This window comes from Fukomys damarensis, unplaced genomic scaffold (genome assembly GCF_012274545.1).
Source record: "Fukomys damarensis isolate Sample0158 unplaced genomic scaffold, DMR_v1.0_HiC HiC_scaffold_1, whole genome shotgun sequence".
In the NCBI taxonomy this organism is placed as follows: domain Eukaryota; kingdom Metazoa; phylum Chordata; class Mammalia; order Rodentia; family Bathyergidae; genus Fukomys; species Fukomys damarensis.
Genome location: NW_022900913.1, coordinates 41,160,007 through 41,182,636, shown reverse-complemented (window position 1 = coordinate 41,182,636; position 22,630 = coordinate 41,160,007). Strand labels below are relative to the sequence as shown.

The window sequence follows — 22,630 nt, the reverse complement described above, 5'->3', positions numbered from 1 at the left end:
TATTGTCATTACTCTTCAAATTTTTCAATAAAATTGAAAGGGAAGCTATACTTCCAAATTCATTCCTGGAAGCAAGTATCACTTAGATTCCCAAACCAGGGAAAGACGTAACTAAAAAAAGAACTACAGGCCAATCTCCTTAATGAATATAGATGCAAAAATCCTTAATAAGATACTAGCAAACAGAATACAGAGGATTATTAAGAAGATCATCCATCCTGACCAAGGCGGATTTATTCCAGGGATGCAAGGATGGTTCAACATACGTAAGTCAATAAATGTAATACACTATATTAACAAAGTCAAGGACAAAAACCACATGATCCTCTCAATAGATGTAGAAAAAGCATTTGACAAAATTCAACACCCATTCATGATAAAAACCCTGCAAAAAATTGGAATAGATGGTCTATATCTCAACTTAATAAAGACTATCTATGAAAAACCAACAGCCAACATATTAAATGGTCAAAAACTGAAAACCTTCACGTTAAAATCAGGAACAAGACAAGGATGCCCACTATCACCACTCCACTTCGATATAGTTCTGGAAACACTAGCCATAGCAATTAGACAAGAGAAAGAAATTAAAGCAATAAAAATAGGAAAGGAAGAAGTTTAAACTGTCATTATTTGCTGAAGATACGATACTCTACACTGAAGACCCAAAGAACTCTACTAAAAGACTTCTAGACTTAATTGACACTTTTAGCAAAGTAGCACAATACAAGGTCAACACCCAAAAATCAATAGCCTTTTTGTACAAAAATAACAGACTCACTGAGAGAGAAATTTGTGAAACAATTCCTTTCACAATAGCATCCAAAAAAATGAAGTAGCTAGGAATCAACCTAACAAAAAAAGTAAAAGAACTCTACACTGAAAACTACAGCACTCTGAAAAAAGAGATCGAAGAGGATATAAGAAAATGGAAATGTATCCCCTGCTCCTGGGTAGGAAGAATCAACATAGTGAAAATGGCCATACTACCAAAACTTCTATACAGAGTCAATGCAATGCCAATAGAAATTCCAACACTATATTTCACAAAACTAGAAAAAAGAATCCAAAAATTCATTTGGAACCAGAAGAGACCTAGAATAGCAAAAGCCATCCTAGGCAACAGAGACATGGCAGGGGGTATAACAATTCCCAGTTTGAAACTATACTACAAAGCCACTGTGATAAAAAAAAAACAGCATGGTACTGGCAAAGAAACAGACCTCAGGATCAGTGGAACAGACAGGAAGACACAAAAACAAATGCAGATGTACTCAGCTACCTCATCTTTGACAAAGGAGCTGACAGTCCCCACTGGAGGAAAGATAGCCCCTTTAATAAATGGTGTTGGAAAAACTGGATCTCAACCTGCCAAAGGTTAAACCTAGACCCTTATCTCTCACCATGCACTAAATTAAAATCCAAGTGGATTAAAGATCTAAATATTAAAACAGAAACACTAAACTTGCTGGAACATAAGTTAGGCAGAACTCTGGAAGACAATGGCATAGGAAAAGACTTTATGAACAAATCCTCAGTAGCACGGGAACTAGCACAAAGAATCAACAACTGGGATCTCATCTTATTAAAAAGCTTCTGCACTACAAAAGAAACCATCAACAGAACTGAGAGACAACCTACAATGTGGGAAAAAATTTTTACCAGCTGCTCCCCAAAGGACTATTATCTAGACTATATAAAGAACTCAAAACAATCAGCCCCCCCAAATATAAAGACTCAATTCAAAAATGGGCATCTGAAATGAAGAGACATTTCTCAAAGATGTAAAAGCAGCAAGTTAATATATGAAAAAATGTTCCACATCACTGGTCATTCGAGAGATGCAGATGAAAATAACACTGAGATTCCACCTCACCCCACAAAGAATGGCTGCTACCAAGAAATCACACAATAACAAATGTTGGCAGGGTTGTGGGGAGAAAGGAACCCTTCTCCATTGCTGGTGGGAGTGAAGACTGGTGCAACCACTATGGAAATCAATATGGAGATACCTCAAAGAGCTGGGACTAGAGGTTCCATTTGACCCAGCCATAGCTCTTCTGGGTATCTTTCCAAAAGAATTAAAAGAATCACATCACAGTGACATATGAGCACCTATGTTTATAGCAGCACAGTCTGTAATAGCTAAAACTTGGAAACAGCCCATTTGCCCATCAGTTGGAAACTGGATAAAGATGTGGTTTTTCTATAAAATGGAATACTACTCAGCCATAAAGAATGAGAAATTAGAGTCATTCATAGGAAAATGGATACATTTTGAGGATATACTCCTAAGTGAAATAAGTAAGTCACACATGTGTAAATACCGAATAGTTTCTCTAGTGAAAAACTATAATAGTACACAAGATCCTAATGAGATAATTAACAATGTGAAATAGGAAGAAAAGGACTAAAGGTATAGGGAAAGTGGGAAGGGTAGGGGAAAGCAATTAAGGGAAAAGAAAAAAATAGGAGAAAATGAAAAAATGGAAATAAAGTGTTTGTAAATTGGGAGGGGAGAAGGGGGTGAAGGGAGGGCAAGGACAAAGGGAAAAAATGAGAACCAAGACCTGTCATGTAAAGGTACAAGATCCCAATAATGAATGAAACTGTACTGTATACCTAGAAATGTACCAAGAAACTCAACAAATAAATGAATAAATAAATAAAAATAACAATAAAATAGCTTTCTCAAGCTAGGCATGGTGATGCACAACTGTAATCCCAGCACTTGAGAAGCTGAGGCATGAGGATCACTGTGAGTTCAAGACCAGCATGGGCTACATAGTGAGTTCCAGGTCAGTGTCAACTACATAGTGAGACCCTGTCTCAAAAAAACCAAAAATAAATAAATAAATAACTTCCCCCCTAAAAAAAAATAAATAAATAAAATAGCTTTCCCACTGCTAGACACAACACCCAACACCCACAGTTTTGAGGAATTCAATACATAGTTTGCTGGCTCAAAGGCAGAAATGATACTAGCATTTAGATCTAAAATGTCCCCCAAAAGTCTCATGCTTTTAGAAGGTGATCAAATTACGAGGTGCTAATCTACTAATGAGTTCACAGCTGAATACGCTGTTAGGAGGTGGGGCCTAGTCAAAAGAGGCAGGTTCCTGAGATCTGTAAGAGTGTATCCACCTCCCAACCTCCTCCCTTCACTCTTTGCTTCCTGGCACCATGCATTGAACAGTTTTCTCCCTCATACTCTGTTACCATGGTGATTTTGCCTTGGAATCAAGTGACCATCGACTGGAACCATGAGTTAAAATAACCCCTCCTCCTTTAATTCCAAGTGTCAGGTAATACATCTGAGCTACATGGGAAAGTAATAAAAAGAGATAATGGTACCAGAGAAGTGAGTTCCTTGCTGTTGACTGTACTTGATCATATGACTTAGAAGTCTTTGCAACTGGTGTTCAGGATATCTGATTCAGAAACACTGGCTATAAAAGCCCTATAATGCCGTACACCAAGTGTGATGAGTTATTCTATTCACAGCTGAGAAGACCAGGTATACAGACAGTAAAGCTGGAAACAGGACTCTACTAGGAGTTGAACTACAGTGCATATGTGTTATACCCTAGTAGAAAATGTATCTACATACTGCCCACGCCCTGAGACTTTGCAGGAGACTGAGATTAAGGGCATGGACTAATTAACCTAGTGGAAAAGTTTCAAAGTAGCCTGACATTCAGTTTGTAAGATGGACCCTGCTATGCTGCTTTTAGCCAGATCTATAGTAAAAATCAAGAGCAAAAAGCAGATTTGAAAAGTCTGCAGTTTTATCAGGAAGGAAGCCTACAAAGTTAGGGCAAAGGAGAATCACCCAGACATACCCTGGAGCATGTTGTTTTAGTTACTTTCTCATTGCTGGGATAAAATACTCTACACCCACAAGTGAGAGGAGGAAAAGTTTATTTCAGTCCCGTTTGTAGAGGTTTCAGTCCACAGTCAGCTGGATCTGAGGCAAGGCAGTATGACAGAAGAGCACAGCAGAGGAGCAGTAGTCCATGGCATGCCGTGGCACAGCAGGGAGGAAGCAGTGATACTCACTCCTTCTTTCCCTTTTTATTCCACCCAGGTTACAAGGCTATTGGTTAGTGCCATCACAACCAGGGGGCGTCGTCCCTCTTTAGGAAATCCAAACCCAGATTTATGCTAAACCAATTAGTGAACTAGCCAGGTGTGGTAGTGCATGCCTATAATGCCAACACCTGGGAGGCTGAGGCAGAAAGCTTGTAAATTCAAGGCCAGCCTGAGATTCATCACTACACAGTGAGTTAAAGGACATCCTGAAATACACAGCAAGACCCTATTTCTTGACCTGTCATGTAAAGGTACAAGATCCCAATTATGAATGTAACTGTACTGTATACCTAAAATGTACCAATAAACTCAATAAAAAGAAAAAAAAATTTTTTAAAGACCCTGTCTCAAAAAAAAAAAAGTGAACTAATCCAGTATCACACTCACAATCTAGTCAATCCTAAAAGCCCCACTTATGAGCCCACTGAGGCCTTCAGAATGGACATCAAATTATAAGCCATTAACACATGCTTACTAATTTGCAAGGCACTTTTCAATGTGGTGAAGTTAACATAAAAGGGTTAGTGGTAATAATCCATGTTTTCTCAACCTCACATGAAAACACGTCCTTAAACTATATTTAATCTCCAAATAAGTTAGTTAAGTTCATAATTTGGCCTAACATAATACAACTCATTCATACAACTGGAAATTTTTTCCCAAAATCTCAGTCCCAGCATTTTCCAAACATCCAACACTCTAACACTCAATGCAAACTCTTAGCTATGAACTTCTTTAAAAATCAAAAACAAGTTACATAACCCCAAGTTACAATAGCACAGAATAAACATGATCATTCCAAAAGGGAGGAATAGGGAGACGGAAAAGAATAATACCAAAACAAAACTGAAATCCAATAGGGCAAACATTAAGTTCTATAGCTCCATATCTGGTATCTAGGGCACATGGTAGTGATATCTGAGTTCTAGAGGGCTTGAGTGGCCCCACCCCCATGGCTTTGCTATCTGTCACCCACCAGGTCTCTCTCTTGGGCTGGATCTACTCACAGTCTGCAGCTTTTCTTGACAAAAATTCCCCATATCCAAGATGGCAATATCCAACTTTCTCAAGTCTCCACTGTACCTACTGGCTTCATTATCACAGTTCAACATATCATCCTCCCAGGGCCTTCTTGTCTAACCTCCAAATTTTTCCTCTGAAATATTGGTGGAAGCCTCCCTGACCCAAAGACTCTTGTATTCTGCATGCTGGTAAAACCAGTATCACATAAAAGACACAAAATTCTGTGGATGATAGGGACAGTAGCCAGACCCTGTTGGACCTTGGCTGCAGCAGCTTCTAAGTTCCTGAATGACTGAGCAGAGTGAACTGAATTCTAAGGAACCAATCCCCTAAGCAGCTAGTTCTTCTCTAGCAGGGGCCCCAGGGACTCTCTTCTCACATGAAAAGTTTATACTTTTGTACCCCTGAGATTGAAATGGATGGAGTCTTGCTAATTTCTGACATATGCTCAAGGCATCATTCTTCTTGTCACTGTACAAATACTTTATTTCTTTTTTAATGGTACTTATCTCTTCCACAGACATACCTCCTTTAACCCAAACTTTACACATGGTTCTTTCTGGGCCAAATTTAAGTTTTTCACATTTTTTTCTTCTATGCCTTTTGCTCCTGATTCTCATTATAAAAGGAGCTAATAGCAGCCAGCAGTACCCATGCCACAGCCTGAATGTTGAGCTGTCTTAGACTTTCCTCTGCCGGATTCATTAGCCCACTACCATTAATCTTAGTCTTCTGTAAATTCCTGGAACATGGACAAAGTATACACAAATTTTCTGTGAGAGTATAATACGCCCTCTAAACCAACTGCCAGTGGAATCCTTTTTCCCAAGTGAAATCTCCTGCACCTGTCCTTTACTGATTGCATTTATGTCAGCATCTTCTGAGTTCTGACTAGAATCATACATTAAGCTCTGTTTATAGGATTCTAGGGCTTCATCTCCAAAAATTTCCAAACTCTTCCTATAAACCAGTTCCAAAGGCTTCTAAATCACATGGTCACATATAGTCACAGCAATTACCCCACTTGTTTGAAACTAATTTTCTCTATTTATCAGCTTTCCTATTGCTGGATACAATACCAAACACCCAAAGTATAAAGCAGAAAATGTTTAATGTGGCTCAGGAATTCGGTATATGGTCATTTGGCTTTAAGGCAAGAATGTCACAGCAGAAAGGCATAGTGGAGCAAATCTATTTAGTTCGTGGTGGCTGGAAAGTAAAGCAAGGGAACAATGCCAAAGAAGAAGGGACAAGAGACTATATATAATATACAGTACCCATAGCCATGCCTCTAGGACCTACCTAGACACACTGAAGAATGTGCTTTACTAATGTGCTACATATTTCTTTTTCCAATGAAGCTGACATATCAGAACAGTCATAGAATTTATAAATATATCTAAATATTAAATACTCTTCTAAGTATATTAAGATATTACTTCTATTGATAGAAGTAGCCACAAAACCTATATTTTAATCTCTTAGCACAATTACATAGTCCAAACCAGCAATATATTTTAATATGCAGGCTTTAAAAACAAAATATATTTTTATATTTGAAAAATAAATTATATAAAATAATACCAAGAATATGTCCAAATATTCAAATTCAAGTTTATTATATCCAAATAGTTTTCCAAATGTCTAATGCAATACCACACCCTAACCTTTACATTTCTATGATAAAAATAAGTGGACATATCAATAAACTCTTCCAAAAAATAAATTTAAGGGTACTATGTGTATTTAAAACTACCAAGTTGCCCTAGCAATGGCATTCCCTAAAAGAAATGGTCATGTAGTTTTTAAATAAACTTAAAGCTCTAATAATGTTATTATACTATAATAAAACAATGTAAAATATTTTCAGCATTTTAATTAAGTCTAAAAAATGGATTTCAAGAAGGTATTTTGCTGTTATTATCTGTCAAATCATATCCTGATAGTTCTGTATACGCATTGCATGCTAACCAATTGCATAACTGAAGCATCTAGTAGTTTTAAGAGTGAAATTTAAAAACCCAAGCTTGTGAAAATAATCTTATAAACATAGTATCAATGAGCAAAAAGAAAATGTTTCCCATACTGCCTTTTCTTGAGAAATATAAAAATCAAAAAGAGGTCTTTCTCATCCTAATCTCTAACACTTTTACAATCCTATGTCAACTGTTAGAAATCAATAATCATAAATTAACAATCAGGTGAAGCATCTGTGCAACCAATCTGTCTGTCCAGTCAACTTAACCATGTCCATAGTATTCAAAGAAGTAAAATACAGAAAGACATTGACACTTGAAAAAATGATGAATTCATTATCCCAACAAAATGTACCATACATTGAGTCATAAAAGCCTTAAAGCTGAGCATGGTGGTATTCACCTTAATCCCAGTACTTTAGGAGGCTGAGGCAGAAGATATTAAATTTGAGCCCAACCACGCAACTTAATGAGACCGTGTCTCCCAGCCTAACCAACTTAGTGACTTTAGTAAGACCTTCTCTCAGCACAAAAGCTTTTTAAAAAATGGCAGGAGAAGAAGCTTAGTCCAAAGGACCTGGATTAAATCCCCAGGACCACAATGAATGAATTACGTAGTTAATCAATTAATTTTTAAAGGGCTGGGGATGTAGCACAGTGAAGGGCTTATATTTTATCACCTCTGTGGGACAATGAGAAATGGGGGTTTGGAGACAGATTTAGCTTTAACCAAAACCCTCTACTCCATCATCCCACAATTCAAATTAAGGAAAGACTAAGATACATACCTCTATTTCCCAAGGCAAAGTGACTTCTCATGAAATGATCTCGTTGAGAAGGTCCATCATCCATATCTAAAATAAATAACATTTTAACAAGTCAAACAGTAAATAGTATCTAGGTAGTATGCAAACTTTTACTCTTTTCAACATGCCACATACAGCAAGGGAGGTTATACAGAAATAAGAAAGACAAGGGCCAGGGATTTAACTCAGTGGTTCCACTGCCTGCCGCACAAGCACAAGGTACTGAGTTCAATCTCCATACAAAAAAGAAAGAAAGAAAGAAGAAATAAGAAAGACAAACAGCATAGTAGAAAACAAGGCTATGAATACGAATAGGTAGCCTCCAAAAGAAAACAAATGGTGACTAAATCTCACTCATACCTAAAGAATTATATCAAAAGGAGATAATTTTTACCACATGATTAAATGGAAAACAGCTTTACGTTTGTTGATACTAAGGAACAGTAAAGGACAGAAGTGAAATATATTCAAACCACATACTGTAGATGATAAATTGGATTGATCTTGATACTAATTTAAAAGGCATATATGTTTTAAAAGTAATTAATATGAGTTTCCCCTCTAGATATAACCACAAAGTTATACAAATACACATATAGATATTCTGTCTGTAACAGAGAAAAACTGATCAAAATAAAATAAAATATGATCGCCCACAGAGTCCTATGCACTTGGATTTCACAAAAATAAATAGCATTCAACATTACAGAATTAACTTTCAACAACAAAATATTTGTAAAAACTGTCTATATAAATTCAACAGATTTCAACTGAGGGCCAGGGATTTGGCTGCCTGCCTCACAAGCACAAGGGCCCGAGTTTGATCCCCAGCATCAAAAAAACAGTTTTTTTTCAACTCAGTATTATATACACAAAATCCTCTAATCAATGCAATAAAATTAGAAGTTATTAAATTGGAAATCCTCTTACAATTAGAAATATATTTTTAAATACTTCTGTATAACCCACAACTCAAAGAAAAAAATTCAGTGGAAATTTAAAACATAATAATTAGCCAGGTGTGGTCACAGATGCTTATAAATCCCAGCATTTAGAAGGTTGAAGCAGGAGGATCACAGTGAGTAGAAAGCGGCCAGTTTAGGCTACATGGTAAGTTCAAAGCCAGGCTAAACCACAAAGACTTTGTCTCAAAATAGATAAATAAAAATAAATAACATTTCAGAATTATATGATAAATTCTACATATCAGTATTTAATATTTTACACTAGAAAAAAGAACTAAATGAGCTAAAAAGCCATCTTAAGTAGTAAGAATGCTAGAAAACATAAATCATGCAAAAGTAAAAAAGAAAATAAGCAAAAATTAATGAAATAGGAAAAGAACGTTTAATAGAATGATTCAACAAAACCATAACTAATTCCCCAAAAAGACCAATGAATAAAAAATTCTTTTCGTAGTACTGAGGAGGGAACTGTAGGACCTAGCACTTGCAAGGCAAACATAGACCAATGAAATTTGCCAGAATGACAAATCAGTAGAATGGAAGGTAGCAAAGAACAGATAGAAAGGCACAAAAAAACAGAACTAAGAAATTTTTTAATCTCAATGATAGAAGATAAAAATGACTAAATAATTTCTCTAGACAACTTTATGCTACTGAATTCAAAACACTGAAAGAAATGAAAAAAGTTCCCAGAAAAATTATTTCACCAACACTGACTCAAAAAAGTTTTTAAAAATTGTTCTACAGAAACTGGTTCACAGAGTAAGTATCTATACTAGGTCTAGAGACAGTTTTACATAATTTCTAACAAACTCTCAGAGAACAAATTATACCATGTTGTAATATAAATCTTCTAGGAAATAGAAAATTATCTACCAATTCATTCTACAGGATAATATAGCCTGGATAAGAAGAAAATTAGAAATCTGTTACTAACAAATACAAATTTCAAAATATTAGCAAACCAATCTCAATTCAAAAAATAAAACATCATGACTAAGTTTGGTTTATCCTAGTATGGAAAATAATTTTAATATTAAAATACTTAAAGGTAATTAGAACATTAACAGATTTTTTTAAATTATTTATCTTCACAGATAAAATTATAAGACATAGTTCAACACCATTCATGACTTAAAAAGATACACAATGGCCTTCAGTAATCCATAGGTTCCACTTCAACCACAGATCAAAAGTATGTGTAAAAACACTGTATCTATACTGCATGTATACAGACCTTTTTCTTGTCAGTCCCTAAGCAACACAGTAGAATATTTACATCACTTAAATTACATATTATAAGTAATCCTGAGATGATTTAAAATATACAGGAGAATGTTATAGCTTATATGTAAGTACTATACTACTCAACTTTAACACCCTCAAATTTTAGTATGGGGATAGAGAATTCTAGAACCAATCCCCTGTGGATACATAAAACTGGGAAAAGAAAGAATTTTCATGGCATTTCACAACAGCAAAATAGAAAATAACTCAAATGTATGTAATAAGATGATTTTTCCTTTTTTTTGGTCAGGATGTAAGAACACAGCACTTTTAATGGGCGCGACCCCAACTTGTATGTGGACAGATTGTCCACTGCATCCTGCACCTCTTCTACAATGTCCTTTTGGCTGGAATGCCACACAGAAGCTCTTCTTAGGTGGCACCTGGGGAGCAGGTCTGAGTCCTGAAATGTACCAAAGTGGTGCCTCCGAGTGAGCAGCAGTCACTGGGCTGCACAGTCCCACCAGCTCCTGGAGCAGCCCACCATCACTGCTTGGCCTTCTTTATGATGGTGCTCACAGCAGAGATGGTGGTGGTCTTAGAACCACTGGCACTTGTGACAGACGACAGCTGGCAGAGTGGCCATAGTGGTGAGAATGGTGGGCTGCGCTATCATTGTCACTGGGATGGCAGAGTCCTACTTGCTCTTTCTCTTTTAGGCACCTGCGACAGCTGTGTTGGCAATAGCAGCAGTGGTAGCAGAGGCATTGGTTGTGGTGGCTTTCTTGGTGTCCATCACAAACAATGTTGGTTTGTTCCTTTTTGGCCTTTTCCAATTTGTCCATTTCAATCTTCTGGGCCTTGGCTAATACTTCACAGTAGGAGTCCTCAGACCATCCATGGGGGTCAAACATATCCTTTGGGTAGTTGGTGCCTAGCTCATCAATGGCACAGAATTGGATCAGCTTCTCATACATGCTGAGGTTCCAAAATACCTTCTTCCTCTGGATGATACAGCTCATTTTCACACCTTCCTTTACCTTTCTTTCACAAAGATTCTGGATCTTTTCCTGTAAGTGATCTGAACACCTGCCAGGAGGTTCTGGTGGGATCTTGATTTCATCAGGAGACATGTTACGAATGCTTTCAGAAAAGAGGCCACTAACTCCTGGGTATCTCTCTCCTCTACTTCTGCATTATACTTTGGGTCATCAGTATCAGGTTTTTCAGTCTCTGAATCGTCATCTTCCAACTGTTTGCTGTTATCTTCCACTTCCTCATAACCATCTTCATCACCCCCTAGACAAGAAAAGTCATCCTCTCCACAGGCATCAGATATATCACTTTTCTCTTCAGCCACACTGCCTACAGCTTCAACTCCACCCTAGCCATCAGATTCAGGCTCTGAATCTTCCGCATAAAGTGCCAGAGATGACAGAACATTCTTCTTCCCTATCATTTTATTCCCACAGCCCCTGTGTGGCTCACACCTATAACTCAAGGTTCACTTTTGCCTAATATTTTTTTCTTTTCTTTTCTTTTCTTTTTTTTTTTCTTTTTTGGTACAGGGGATTGAACTCATGACCTTGCACTTGCAAAGGCTAGCGGCGGGACCACTGAGCTAAATTCCTGGCCCTAATTTTTCAAATAGAATGAAAATATGTGATCTATTCATATACCAGAGTATAACCATAACTATGAGTGACCTATAAATATCAGCAACATCAAAACAATATTGAATTCAGATTGCTGAACACACACTTTATTTTTGTAAAAAAATAAATAGACTACACATGCAATAAAACTTTAAAAAAAAAAAAAGAGTCAGGCATGGTAGCATATACCTAAGGTCCTAGCTACTTGAGAAGTTTCAGGCAGGATCATTTGAGCCCAGGATTTTTTTTTTTTTTGGTAGTTATGTAGATTGAATCCAGGGCCTTCCGTCTTTGTTGTTGCTGTTGTTCAAACTTGCAACCATCCTGCCTAAGCCTCCAGAGTGCATGGATTACAGGGGTGCACAATCATGTCTGGCAAGCCTATACTTTGAGACTGGTCTGGGCCATACAGTGAGAACTAATCTCAAAAACAAAGAGTGAGAGAAAAGACAGAATCAAGTAGGACAGGAGTTAGATACAACAGAATATGAGCAAATAAGCTATATATTAATAATGTGTTTGCAAACAGTGGTATTAATGCAGTCAGTTCAGTTACATGAGTGACATTTTTAAGGAGTTGTAGTTACTGTGTTAATTTCTTTTTAAAGTTTTATTAGTACATGTTTGCAGCACATGTTTATATTCCTTGTGCAGCCAGTCCATATAATACATCTTAATTCTTCTCTTCATCCCCTTGTTCTCCCGTCTCTCCTCTCTCCATCTCTTGACCCCTCCTTTTCCTTTTTGAGATTTATCTCCTTAATTCCAATTATCTTTCAGCTGGCTTTTTATTTATAATTTGTGCTTTTCATATAAAAGAAACGATGTGATATTTACACTTGTGTGCCTGATTTATATCACTAAATGTTATGATCACCAAGTACATCCATTGTCTTACATTTGACACAAGTTGATCTTTCTTTCTGGCACAGAAGTATTCCACTGTGTGTAAACATAATACCACATTTTCTTTATCCATTCATCTATTCATGGTCAGATGAGCTGCTTCTAAAATTTAGTTACTATGAATTGTGCTACTATAAACATGGACAGAGGATTAATATCTAGAATAAAGAACTCCAAAAACTTAGATCCCTCCAAACTAAAAGACCCAATCAAAAAAATTGGGCAACTGAAATGAATAGACAGTTTACAGAAGGAGTACAAATGGCCAAAAAAATACATGAAGTAATGTTCAATATCACCGGCCACTCAAGAAACACAAAATAAAACAACACTGAGATTCCATCTTACCCCAGAAAAAAACGGCCATCATCAAGAAATCAAATAATAATAAATCCTGGCAAGGCTGGCAGGGGAGGGGGCAGCTTCTACATTGTTGGTGCAAATATAAACTAGTATGACCACTAAGAAAATCAGTATGGAGATTCCTCAGAAAAATAAAAACATTTGACCTTTCTAGGTATCTTCCCAAAAGAGTTAAAGTCATGATATTACAGTGATAACTACATTAATTTAAAATGTTCTCAGATGATGAAAAGCCCAAAGCCAAGTTAAGTGGGTCTATTTATTTAAAATCTAACTCCTCCAACATTTAAGGGGGTATCACTAAGTGGGAGTATCGCTACTCTTAGCATCACTAAGGAGTAGTCTAGAGTTTACCAAAGAGAGGAAGGGAGAGATGACACTACCAATGCCAGGGCTCAGAATAATTAACAATTCTCCAAGTACTTTTTCTAATGTTTGCCAAGCTCTCCATAGATATATAAAACAAAAATAGCAATGTCACAGCTGGTTCAAATTTTAAAGCTATGTACTGTAATACAGTAGTCACTAGCTACATGCAGATATTTAAATTCAAAGTTAATTAAAATTAAACAGAATTAAAATTTTAGTTCTTCAGTTGCACTAGTCACATTTTTCAACTGCTCAACAGGAAAATATAGCTGGTGGCTAATCATCCCAAACAGCACAGCTAAAAGTATTTCCTTCACAACAGAAAGAACAGCACTCTTTTAGGATAGGTGGTTAACCAACTGAAACGAAATGGTAATAAAGTGTTCACTCATGTGTAAAGCAGACTTCAGTGCAGTGGTACTCAAAATACACGACAGTAATGTAAATATAAGAAATAACAAGTCAAAGTTGTTTTAGAACCAATAAGTAAACTAAAATATCCTTTACTAATTGAAGTTTCTGTATATTCATTTATCTCAGCAACCCAACCCCTAAACTTAAAGGAGGAAGAGTTTATTTTGGCTCACAGTTTGTACGGGTTTCAGTCCATAATTCCTTTTCTCAGATTTATTTCTTTCCCTTCCCCTATCCTTCCCATTTCCCCTTCCCCATTGGGCCTTATCTTCCCATTTCACATTATCTATTCTTACATTTTGATCCATATTTACACTTTCAGTTTCTCACACCAGAGAAACTATTCAGTATTTACACATGTGACTCCTATTTATTTCACTTAAGAACATGGCCTCAAAATGTGCATCCATTTAGTTATGTCTCTATTTTCTTGTTCTTTATGAATGAATAGTACTCCATTTTATAAACACACACATCATCATCATCATCATCATCTTTATCCAGTCACCAGCTGGTGGGCAACTGTGCTGTTTCCAAGAACTAAAAGAATCAAACCACAATGATATATGTGCACCTATATTTGTAGCAGCACAATTTGTAATAGCTAAAACTCAGAAACAGCCCAATTACCCATCAACTGGTGAATGGAGACTGTATTTCTAACAAATTCCTATTGACATGCCAACCACATTGAGACGATGCTTGCATCCACCAAAAGAAAGACAGGTACTAGAGAAGATTCATAACAGAAAACTTCTTAACAGGCAAATTCTGAAAACTACCCAAATGACCATTTTTATTTGTGATATAGTCACAAAGGAGAATTCTACGCATCCATGAAAAATCTACAACTATCTCTAACAACATAGAAGCCTGACACAAGAGAACATAGCTTTTATTCCATTATATGTGACTGCTGTTTATAAGGAAAACTTATCTATGCTATTAGAAATGAGAATAGTACCAATCCCTAGGCAGAGGGGAGTGCCTGGAAGACAAAGGATTATAAGGGTATTTGTTTAACTTGTGAAAATTCAGTGAGTTGTAGATTTATGATCTATATCTTCATTAAATATATTTAATCAATAAGTACATTATGCTTCACTTAATAAAAAAGTTTTAAAAATAAAAGAATGTCCTGCTTTGGCTTAAGACAGTTTTGTGAACAAATTCTTTTGGACTTATAAGAAACAAAACAAGTAATTTCCATTTTCCAGAGCTTATTAGAAAAGATGAAAAGCCTGAAACCAAACCGAAGCAAACAAAGACAATATTGAAAAAGAAAACTATATGCCAATCTTATATTAATTAAATATTGTTTCATCCAACAACAACAGAATACACATTCTTCTCAGAAGCACATAGGTCCTTCTACAAAACAGACCAAATAATAGCCCATAAAGCATGCTTAAGTAAATGGAAAAGTATCAAAATTAAACCATGCATACTATCAGACCATAGTGTAATGAAACTAGAATGGCAAAAGAAACCACAGATATTATGCAGACCCATGGAAATTAAATACCTCTTGAATAATCAATGGGTCTCAGAAGAAATTAAGAAATCAGACATCTCCTACAATCAAATGATAATGCCAATACAACATACCCAAACCTATGAAAGAAATCCTAAGAGGAAAGCTATAAATAGCTGTGAAACCCCCACATCACAAAAACAGAGTGAGTTCAAATAAATAACCTACTGATGCACTTCAAGATTCTAGAAAAACAAGAATAAGCCAAATACAGAACTAGTACAAAGAAGCAAATTACAAATTTCAGAGCAGAAACTGATGAAATTGAGACTAAAAACAATATAAAGCATCAGTGAATCAAAGAGTTTGTTCTTTGAAAAAATAAAATACTCAAACTCTTAGCCAATTTTACCAAAATAAAGGAAGAAAAGACCTAAATCCATGCAATTAGGTGAAACCACTACATATTCTGCCAAAATCCAGAAGATCATTGGTAACTACTTTGAGAACATATACTCAAATAAAGCAGAAAATTCAACAGAAATGAACAGGTTCACACACACACACACACACACGTCCATATATGAACTATCAAAGTTTGAACAAGAAGATATAAATTCCTGAATAATCCAGTATCAGTGAATGAAGTAATTTAAAAATTACCAACTAAGAAAAGCTCAGGCCTAACAGATTCACTACCATATTCTTCAAGAACTTTAGGGAAGATCTAACACCAATACTCCTCAATCTCTTTAATGAAATTAAAAAGGAAGCAGTACTCCCAAAGCATTACCCTGATTCTAAAACCAGAAAAGGAGTCAGGCAAAAAATAGAACTATAGGGCCAAGGATTTAGCTCAATGGTTCCTCTACCTTCCTCACAAGCGCAAGGCCCAAGTTCAAACCCCAGTACAAAAAAAGAGGGGGGGAGAACTATAGGCCAATCTCCTAATGAACATAGATGCAAAAATCCTCAGTGAAATACTGGCAAGTAGACTGCAGCAAAGTATTTAAAAGACCATATATCATATCAAGTAGGCTTCATTCCAGAGATGCAGGAATGGTTCAACATATGGAAATCAATAAATATAATGTATACCACATAAGAGGAAGGACAAAAATGACATAATCATCTCAATAAATGCAGAAAAAGCACTTGATAAAACCCAGCATCTATTCATGCTAAAATCCCTGAGGAAGACAGGTTTAGAAGTACCTTATCTACATCTGATAAAAGCCATTTATGACAAACCAATGCCTAACATATTAAAAGATGAAAAACTGAAAGCTTTCTCTCTAAAAATCAGGAATAAGACAAGGCTCTCTACTATCACACCTATTCAATATAGTTCTTGAAACACTGCCAGAATAATTAGACCTGAGGAAAAAAAATAAAAGAGATACAGATAGGAAAAGAATTATTATTATTATTTGCAGATGACATGATCCATTAGATATTGTAGAATAACCCAAAAATTCCACCAAATGACTCCTAGAATAACCAAATTCAGTAGTGCAGCAGGATACAAAGTCAACACTCAAAAATCAATAGCTTTCCTGTATACTAGTAATAAACTCACTGAGAGATAAATTACAGCAACCATATCTTTCACAATGACATTAAGTTAAATTAAATACTTAGGAGTCAATTTAACCAAGGAAGTGAAAGACTATTGTACTCTGAAAAAGGAGATCAAAGAAGATATCAGAAAATAGAAAGATATCTCCTGTTCCTGAAAAGGTAGAAAACAATATAGTTAAAATGGCTATAATTCCAAAATTGTTATACAGGTTTAACGCAATCTCAATCAAAATACTAATAGAACTCTTCACAGAACTACAGAAAGCAATCCTAAAATTCATATGAAACCAGAAGAAACCTAAAATAGCAAAAGCAATTCTGGGTAACAAGGACAAGGCAGGGTGCATCACAATCCCAGACTTCAAGTTATACTACAAAGCTACAGTGATAAAAACAGTATAGTACTGGAACAAAAACAGACTTGTTGATCAATCAAACAGAATAGAAGATGCAAAAATGACTACAGGCACACTCAACTACCTAATCTTTGACAAAGGGGCCAAATACTTTCACTGGAGAAAATACAGTCTCTTTAACAAACAGTGCTGGAAAACTGGTGATCCATATGCCAACAATTAAAAATTTGGGGAAGCTCCTCCAGACAAAGGGCTAATATCTAAAATATACAAACAACTCAAAAAAATTAGATCCACTAAATTTAAAAACCCAATCAAGCCGGGGATTTAGCTTAGCAGCACCGCACCTGCCTTGCAAGCTCAAGGTCCTGAGTTTGATCCCCAGGATCAAACAAAAACAAAAATAAAATATATTCCTAAAAACTCAATCAAAATTGGGCATCTGAAATGAATAGACACTTCTCAGATGATGAAATATAAACAGCCAAGAAATACATGAAAAAATGTTCAATATCACTGGCCATTTGAGACATGCAAATTAAAACAACACTGAGATTCCACCTTACTTCAGAAGGAATGGCTATTATCAAGAAATAACCAATAACAAATACTAGAGACACTGTTTGGAAAAAGGAATGCTTCTTCATTGTTGGTGGGAGTGTAAACTGATACAACCATTACAGAAATGAATACAGAGATTCCTCAAAAAACTAAAAATAGAAAATCCCTTTGACATAACTATTCCCCTTCTAGGTATCATCTAGAAATAGTTAAAAGACATCATATCACAGTGATAACATGCAAACTCATGTTTATAGTAGAAAAATTCATAATAGCTCAATCTTGGAAACAGCCTATATATCCAACAGATAAATGAATAAAGAAGGCATAGTCTTTCTGAATAATGACATAAGGAAGGATAAACTAAAGTAATTTGTAGAAAAATAGATGTACCTCAGTCCATTAAGTAAATCAGACACATAAACTTAAATATTGCATGGTTTCTTTAACATGAGAAACTCAACATATAAATAAAGTGCAAAATAAAAGACTACAGGAAAAAAGGGGAAAAACAGTTATTATAATCCATCACAGACAATGTATCTGAAAGTGTACCTGATTTGGTATAATTGTTTTGAGTGTTTCATATGCTTTTTCATCTCTTAGTCTTTTAATCTCTATTTATGATAATCAACTTACTAATAACTCAAATTAATGAATCTGATGTTGACCCAAAAAATTTAAGTCAGGAAAAATTTTAATCCTGAATTTTGTACTGATTGTATATGAAATACTAGTAATGCTATGAACAGATATGATGTTGATTCCTGATCCTTTGTATATGGCTACTTTTCTAAACATTTCTAAAATTTTTTAAATATTATTTCACTTGTATGTTTTGAAAATTTTACAATTACATACCCCAATGTGGAGAGTTTTTAATTTATTGCATAAAGCACTTGATAGGCCTATTAAATCTACCAATAGACCAGTGTAATACAATTATGTATGTGGGAAGATACAGAGATCTAAAAAAAAAAATCTGTCAATGGTGGTACAATCTAGAGGTTAAGATTTCATAAAATTTTATTTTCTGCTTCTCTCTAATTTTTATGCAATAAGTATATTTAGTCATCTGTTTAGGACACATTTATTAGCCTGGTACATTCTGATTTTATTCCATTAGCCTAAATACTCACAGATCTTCTGCTAAGAAAAGTCCCAGCTTAGTGCTTGGGTGTGGCTCAGCAGTACAGCACTTGCGTAGCATGTGTGAGGCCCTGAGTTTGAGCCCTACTATTGCAAAAAATAAAACAGAAAGATAGAATTTGAATTTTATTTGGTGATTACTTCACCAAATATTTCACTGCAACAGTGTTCTTTCATATACTACAGACCTAAAATTTCACTTCTTTACAAAAATTGGCTTTTGTTTATACATCAAACATAACATTTTTCCTGCTGACACAGCCATCTATACAAAAAGACATTTAAAAAGTACAGATTACTTTTACCCACTTGTTTTTCTTGATCATTTCAAGTTACATCACAGAGTTCATACTGTCAAAGCAAACTGGCACTTTGCTGAAGTTTTAGCAGGTGCAATTCTAAGACTTCTGCAAACACTGTTGTAATATTTAAATGTTTGTGAAAGATAAATGCATCTTGATAATAGCAAAGGTTCATTATAAACTTCTATTAAGAAATTTACTTAAAATGCACCTGGAAAGTACACTTGTTTTAACCTAATTATTCTCAGACTCCCTTCACATTTTAAAAACTACCCTACCACAGATTTTTTTTTTTCATTTTAAGTCACTCTTTAGTGAGCTAGCAGCTCCTTGACTATAAAATGTTTGGCTAATCTACTAATTGGTTTCTGATTTTCCTTTTTGTTCTTTTTTCTAAATTGGGGGGGGGGTACTGGGTTTGAACCCAAGGCCTTGTGAATACTAGGCAAGTGCTCTTCTACTAAGCTACATTTTCAATTTTCATCTCCTATTTTTTTCCCCTCATTGAGTTTATTGGTACATTTTAGGCATACAGTACAGTTATATTCATCATTGGGATCTTGTACCTTTACATGACAGGTCTTGGTTCTCATTTTTTACCCTTACCCCTCACCCCATCTCCTAATTTTTAATGAGAGAAATGACAAATGGCACTAAGCCCTACACTAGTTAGCTTTAAAAGGTATAGTAACTTGAGCTGGGCAGTTACATGCCTCTAAACCAGCATTCTGGGAGGCCGAGGCCAGCAGGACCACATGTTCAAGCCCAAACAGGACAACTTAGCAAGACCTAGTTTCAAAATAAAAAATAATAAAAGGTCTGAGGTTGTAGCACAGTGTGAATGTCCTGAGTTCAATCCTCAATACTGAAAAGTAGTAGTAACTCAAACTTATAAAGACTCATCATATTCATGAAATTCATAGTAACTCAAATTCATAGACAGTATAATAGTTGTTCCCAGAACTGGGAGAAGAGGAATAGGGATATATTTAATAGGCATGGGTATGGAATTTGTTTGGGAAAATTAAAATGTTCCAGAGATGAATAGTGGGTGATGGATAGTGGGCAATGTGAATGTATTTAGTGTTACTAAACTATGCATTTAAAAACGGTTAAACTGTCCTACATTTTTGGTGTAAATATAAACTAGTACAATCACTATGGAAATCAGTATGGAGACTCCTAAACATATTAAAAATAGAATATCTGACCCAGCTATACCACATCTGGGTACAGCACCAAAACAATTAAAGACAATATATTATAGTGCTACATGCATACCTATGTGCAATTGATAATGGTTAAACTATAGAAATAGCCTAGGTACCTGTCAATGGATGAATGAATTTTAAAAATGTAACATATATAGACAGTGAAAATATTCAGTTATAAAGAAAAACTAAATCATATCATTGTCAGAAAAAAATGGATGGAACTGGAAACCATGTTCAAGTAGGCACTCAGAAAATTAAATGTCATATTTTCTTATATGAGAAACCTAAAATATAAATAAATGGATAGAAGAGAGAATATAAGAAACTAGAAGGTAGACTCTTAGAAAAGAAGAAGGGGATCAGGGAAAGGGGAAAAAAGGGGAAAAGGTATAAAGAGATTGAAAATGATCAACATATAGTATATACATATACTAATTCCCCCAAATGAACATGATTCTGTATTACAAATACGCATAAATTTTTAAATTATTAAAATGGTAAATATTATGCGTATTTTACCATAGAAGTCTTCTACTACAGCAGTGATCACATTTCAGCCTGCTTTTGACTTTACTAAAGATTAATGCATAAAATTAAACTCCTAGGCTGGATTTGGCTCAGTGGTCCCATCACCTGCCTCGAAAATGAAAAGGCCTGAGTTCAATCCCTGGCACAAAAAAATTTCAATCTCCTAGCCCAAGTCCTATTGATAGAGAAAAATTTAATAGAAAAAATCTATAAAATGTCACAATGTAGAATGATTTCGGCTGTCCCTAACAGCAGTTTGCTTTGTTTAATTCAAAATTAACAGACACCAAAGGCATTAACCACCAAGTGAGACATGTGGTCTCATCCTGAGGTAACAGCGCACATCAAGACACACACCCCCAGCTCCAAAGTTTTGTAAACCTCATGATTATAAAGGTCAACCAGGAACACCCCCTTCCTCTAGGCTAAAATAGATAGCTAGAATAATCTTAAAGGCAAACCTCCCTAGCAACAAAGAAATGCTACATTTAGGTTATAATTTAACTGTCTTGTGACCATGATTTGTATATCAGCAATGTAAACTGTGAAAATAAAATGTAAACGCTTAAATGAGATCATGGCTATAATACCCTTTAAAAGGAAAAGCTATAGACCAGTACTTGGTCTATCCTGGCACTGCTTTTATGTGTGATCGACCTTCATCAACAAAATAAACTTTTTGCTATTTTACTTCCATTCTGCACCTCTCTCTGTACTAATTCCTTCTGTGACACTACCACTTCCACCCATCTTCGCACCCTTATCAACTCTACATATTACAGCTGGACAACCCAGGTGGGAAGCAAGTGGTGAAGGGCAGAAAAGCCCCAGGGAAACAAGTGCAGAAAGGAGCTGGACGGAAGCAGGAAAGACAGGACTTCTTTATCTCGACACTCATTTCTCTTATTCTTAAGAGCCCCTAAATTTTCTGATCCCAAAGACACTCATAATATCTTAATAATATAGTAGGTCAAGCTTGAACAGTTGTTATTTAATTGACCACCATCTTTAGAACTTGCTTCAACAACATCACAGTCCAACATCCTACTCTGTCAGAAACCTTCACAATTCCCCAGCAACATAGAAGCCAAACATGTAACTTCTAAGTTGGGTAAAAGTTTTATAGCAACTTACTAAATCAAGACAGTCTATAACACTATACTTTCTCTTCTTTCTCCAACTCTTAACTAAGAAGTACCCTATCCCAAAATACTCACATTAGAATGAATTCTCACTAGAAAAAATTTTTAAATACTTTCTACGTCTATCATAGGCTTGGGATGTAGCTCTGGTAGAGCACTCACCTAACCTACATGAGACTCTCAGTTTGATCCCCATCACCATCATCATCATCATCACCACCAACATCACCACCACCACACACATCAGTCTGCTCCTTGTTCCTTAGGTGAAACTCATCTAAAATGAGTTTCACCTTTTTACCCTAATACATACCTGACGAAGCTGAAGTTCTATTAGTAGTGTCTCCATTTGCTCCAGAAGAATATTTATCCTATAAAAAGAAAGATCAATACAAATGTGTCAGCTATCTTTTAAAGAGGAAGAAATTATAGTAATTCCTCCTTTTCTGTGGGGGAATATATTCTAAGACACCTAACAGATGCCCAAAACCATGGCATCACGTGTATACATGTGTACACACATATAC

General features: G+C 35.5%; 1 protein-coding gene and 1 pseudogene across 3 annotated transcripts in view; both read right to left on the bottom strand.

Annotated features, from left to right (window-relative positions):
* Nucleotides 1-22,630, bottom strand: part of Ddx4 (DEAD-box helicase 4) — a 91,514-nt gene that overhangs the window by 58,039 nt on the left and 10,845 nt on the right. For all 3 annotated transcript variants that reach the window (XM_010626888.1, XM_010626890.1, XM_010626889.2), the window contains exons 3-4: nucleotides 22,417-22,474; nucleotides 7,880-7,945 (exon numbers count right to left, since the gene is read on the bottom strand). In XM_010626888.1, coding sequence (XP_010625190.1) covers nucleotides 7,880-7,945; nucleotides 22,417-22,474 — 124 coding nt within the window. The remainder of the gene's footprint in view (nucleotides 1-7,879; nucleotides 7,946-22,416; nucleotides 22,475-22,630) is intronic.
* Nucleotides 10,636-11,548, bottom strand: LOC104864103 (annotated as a pseudogene).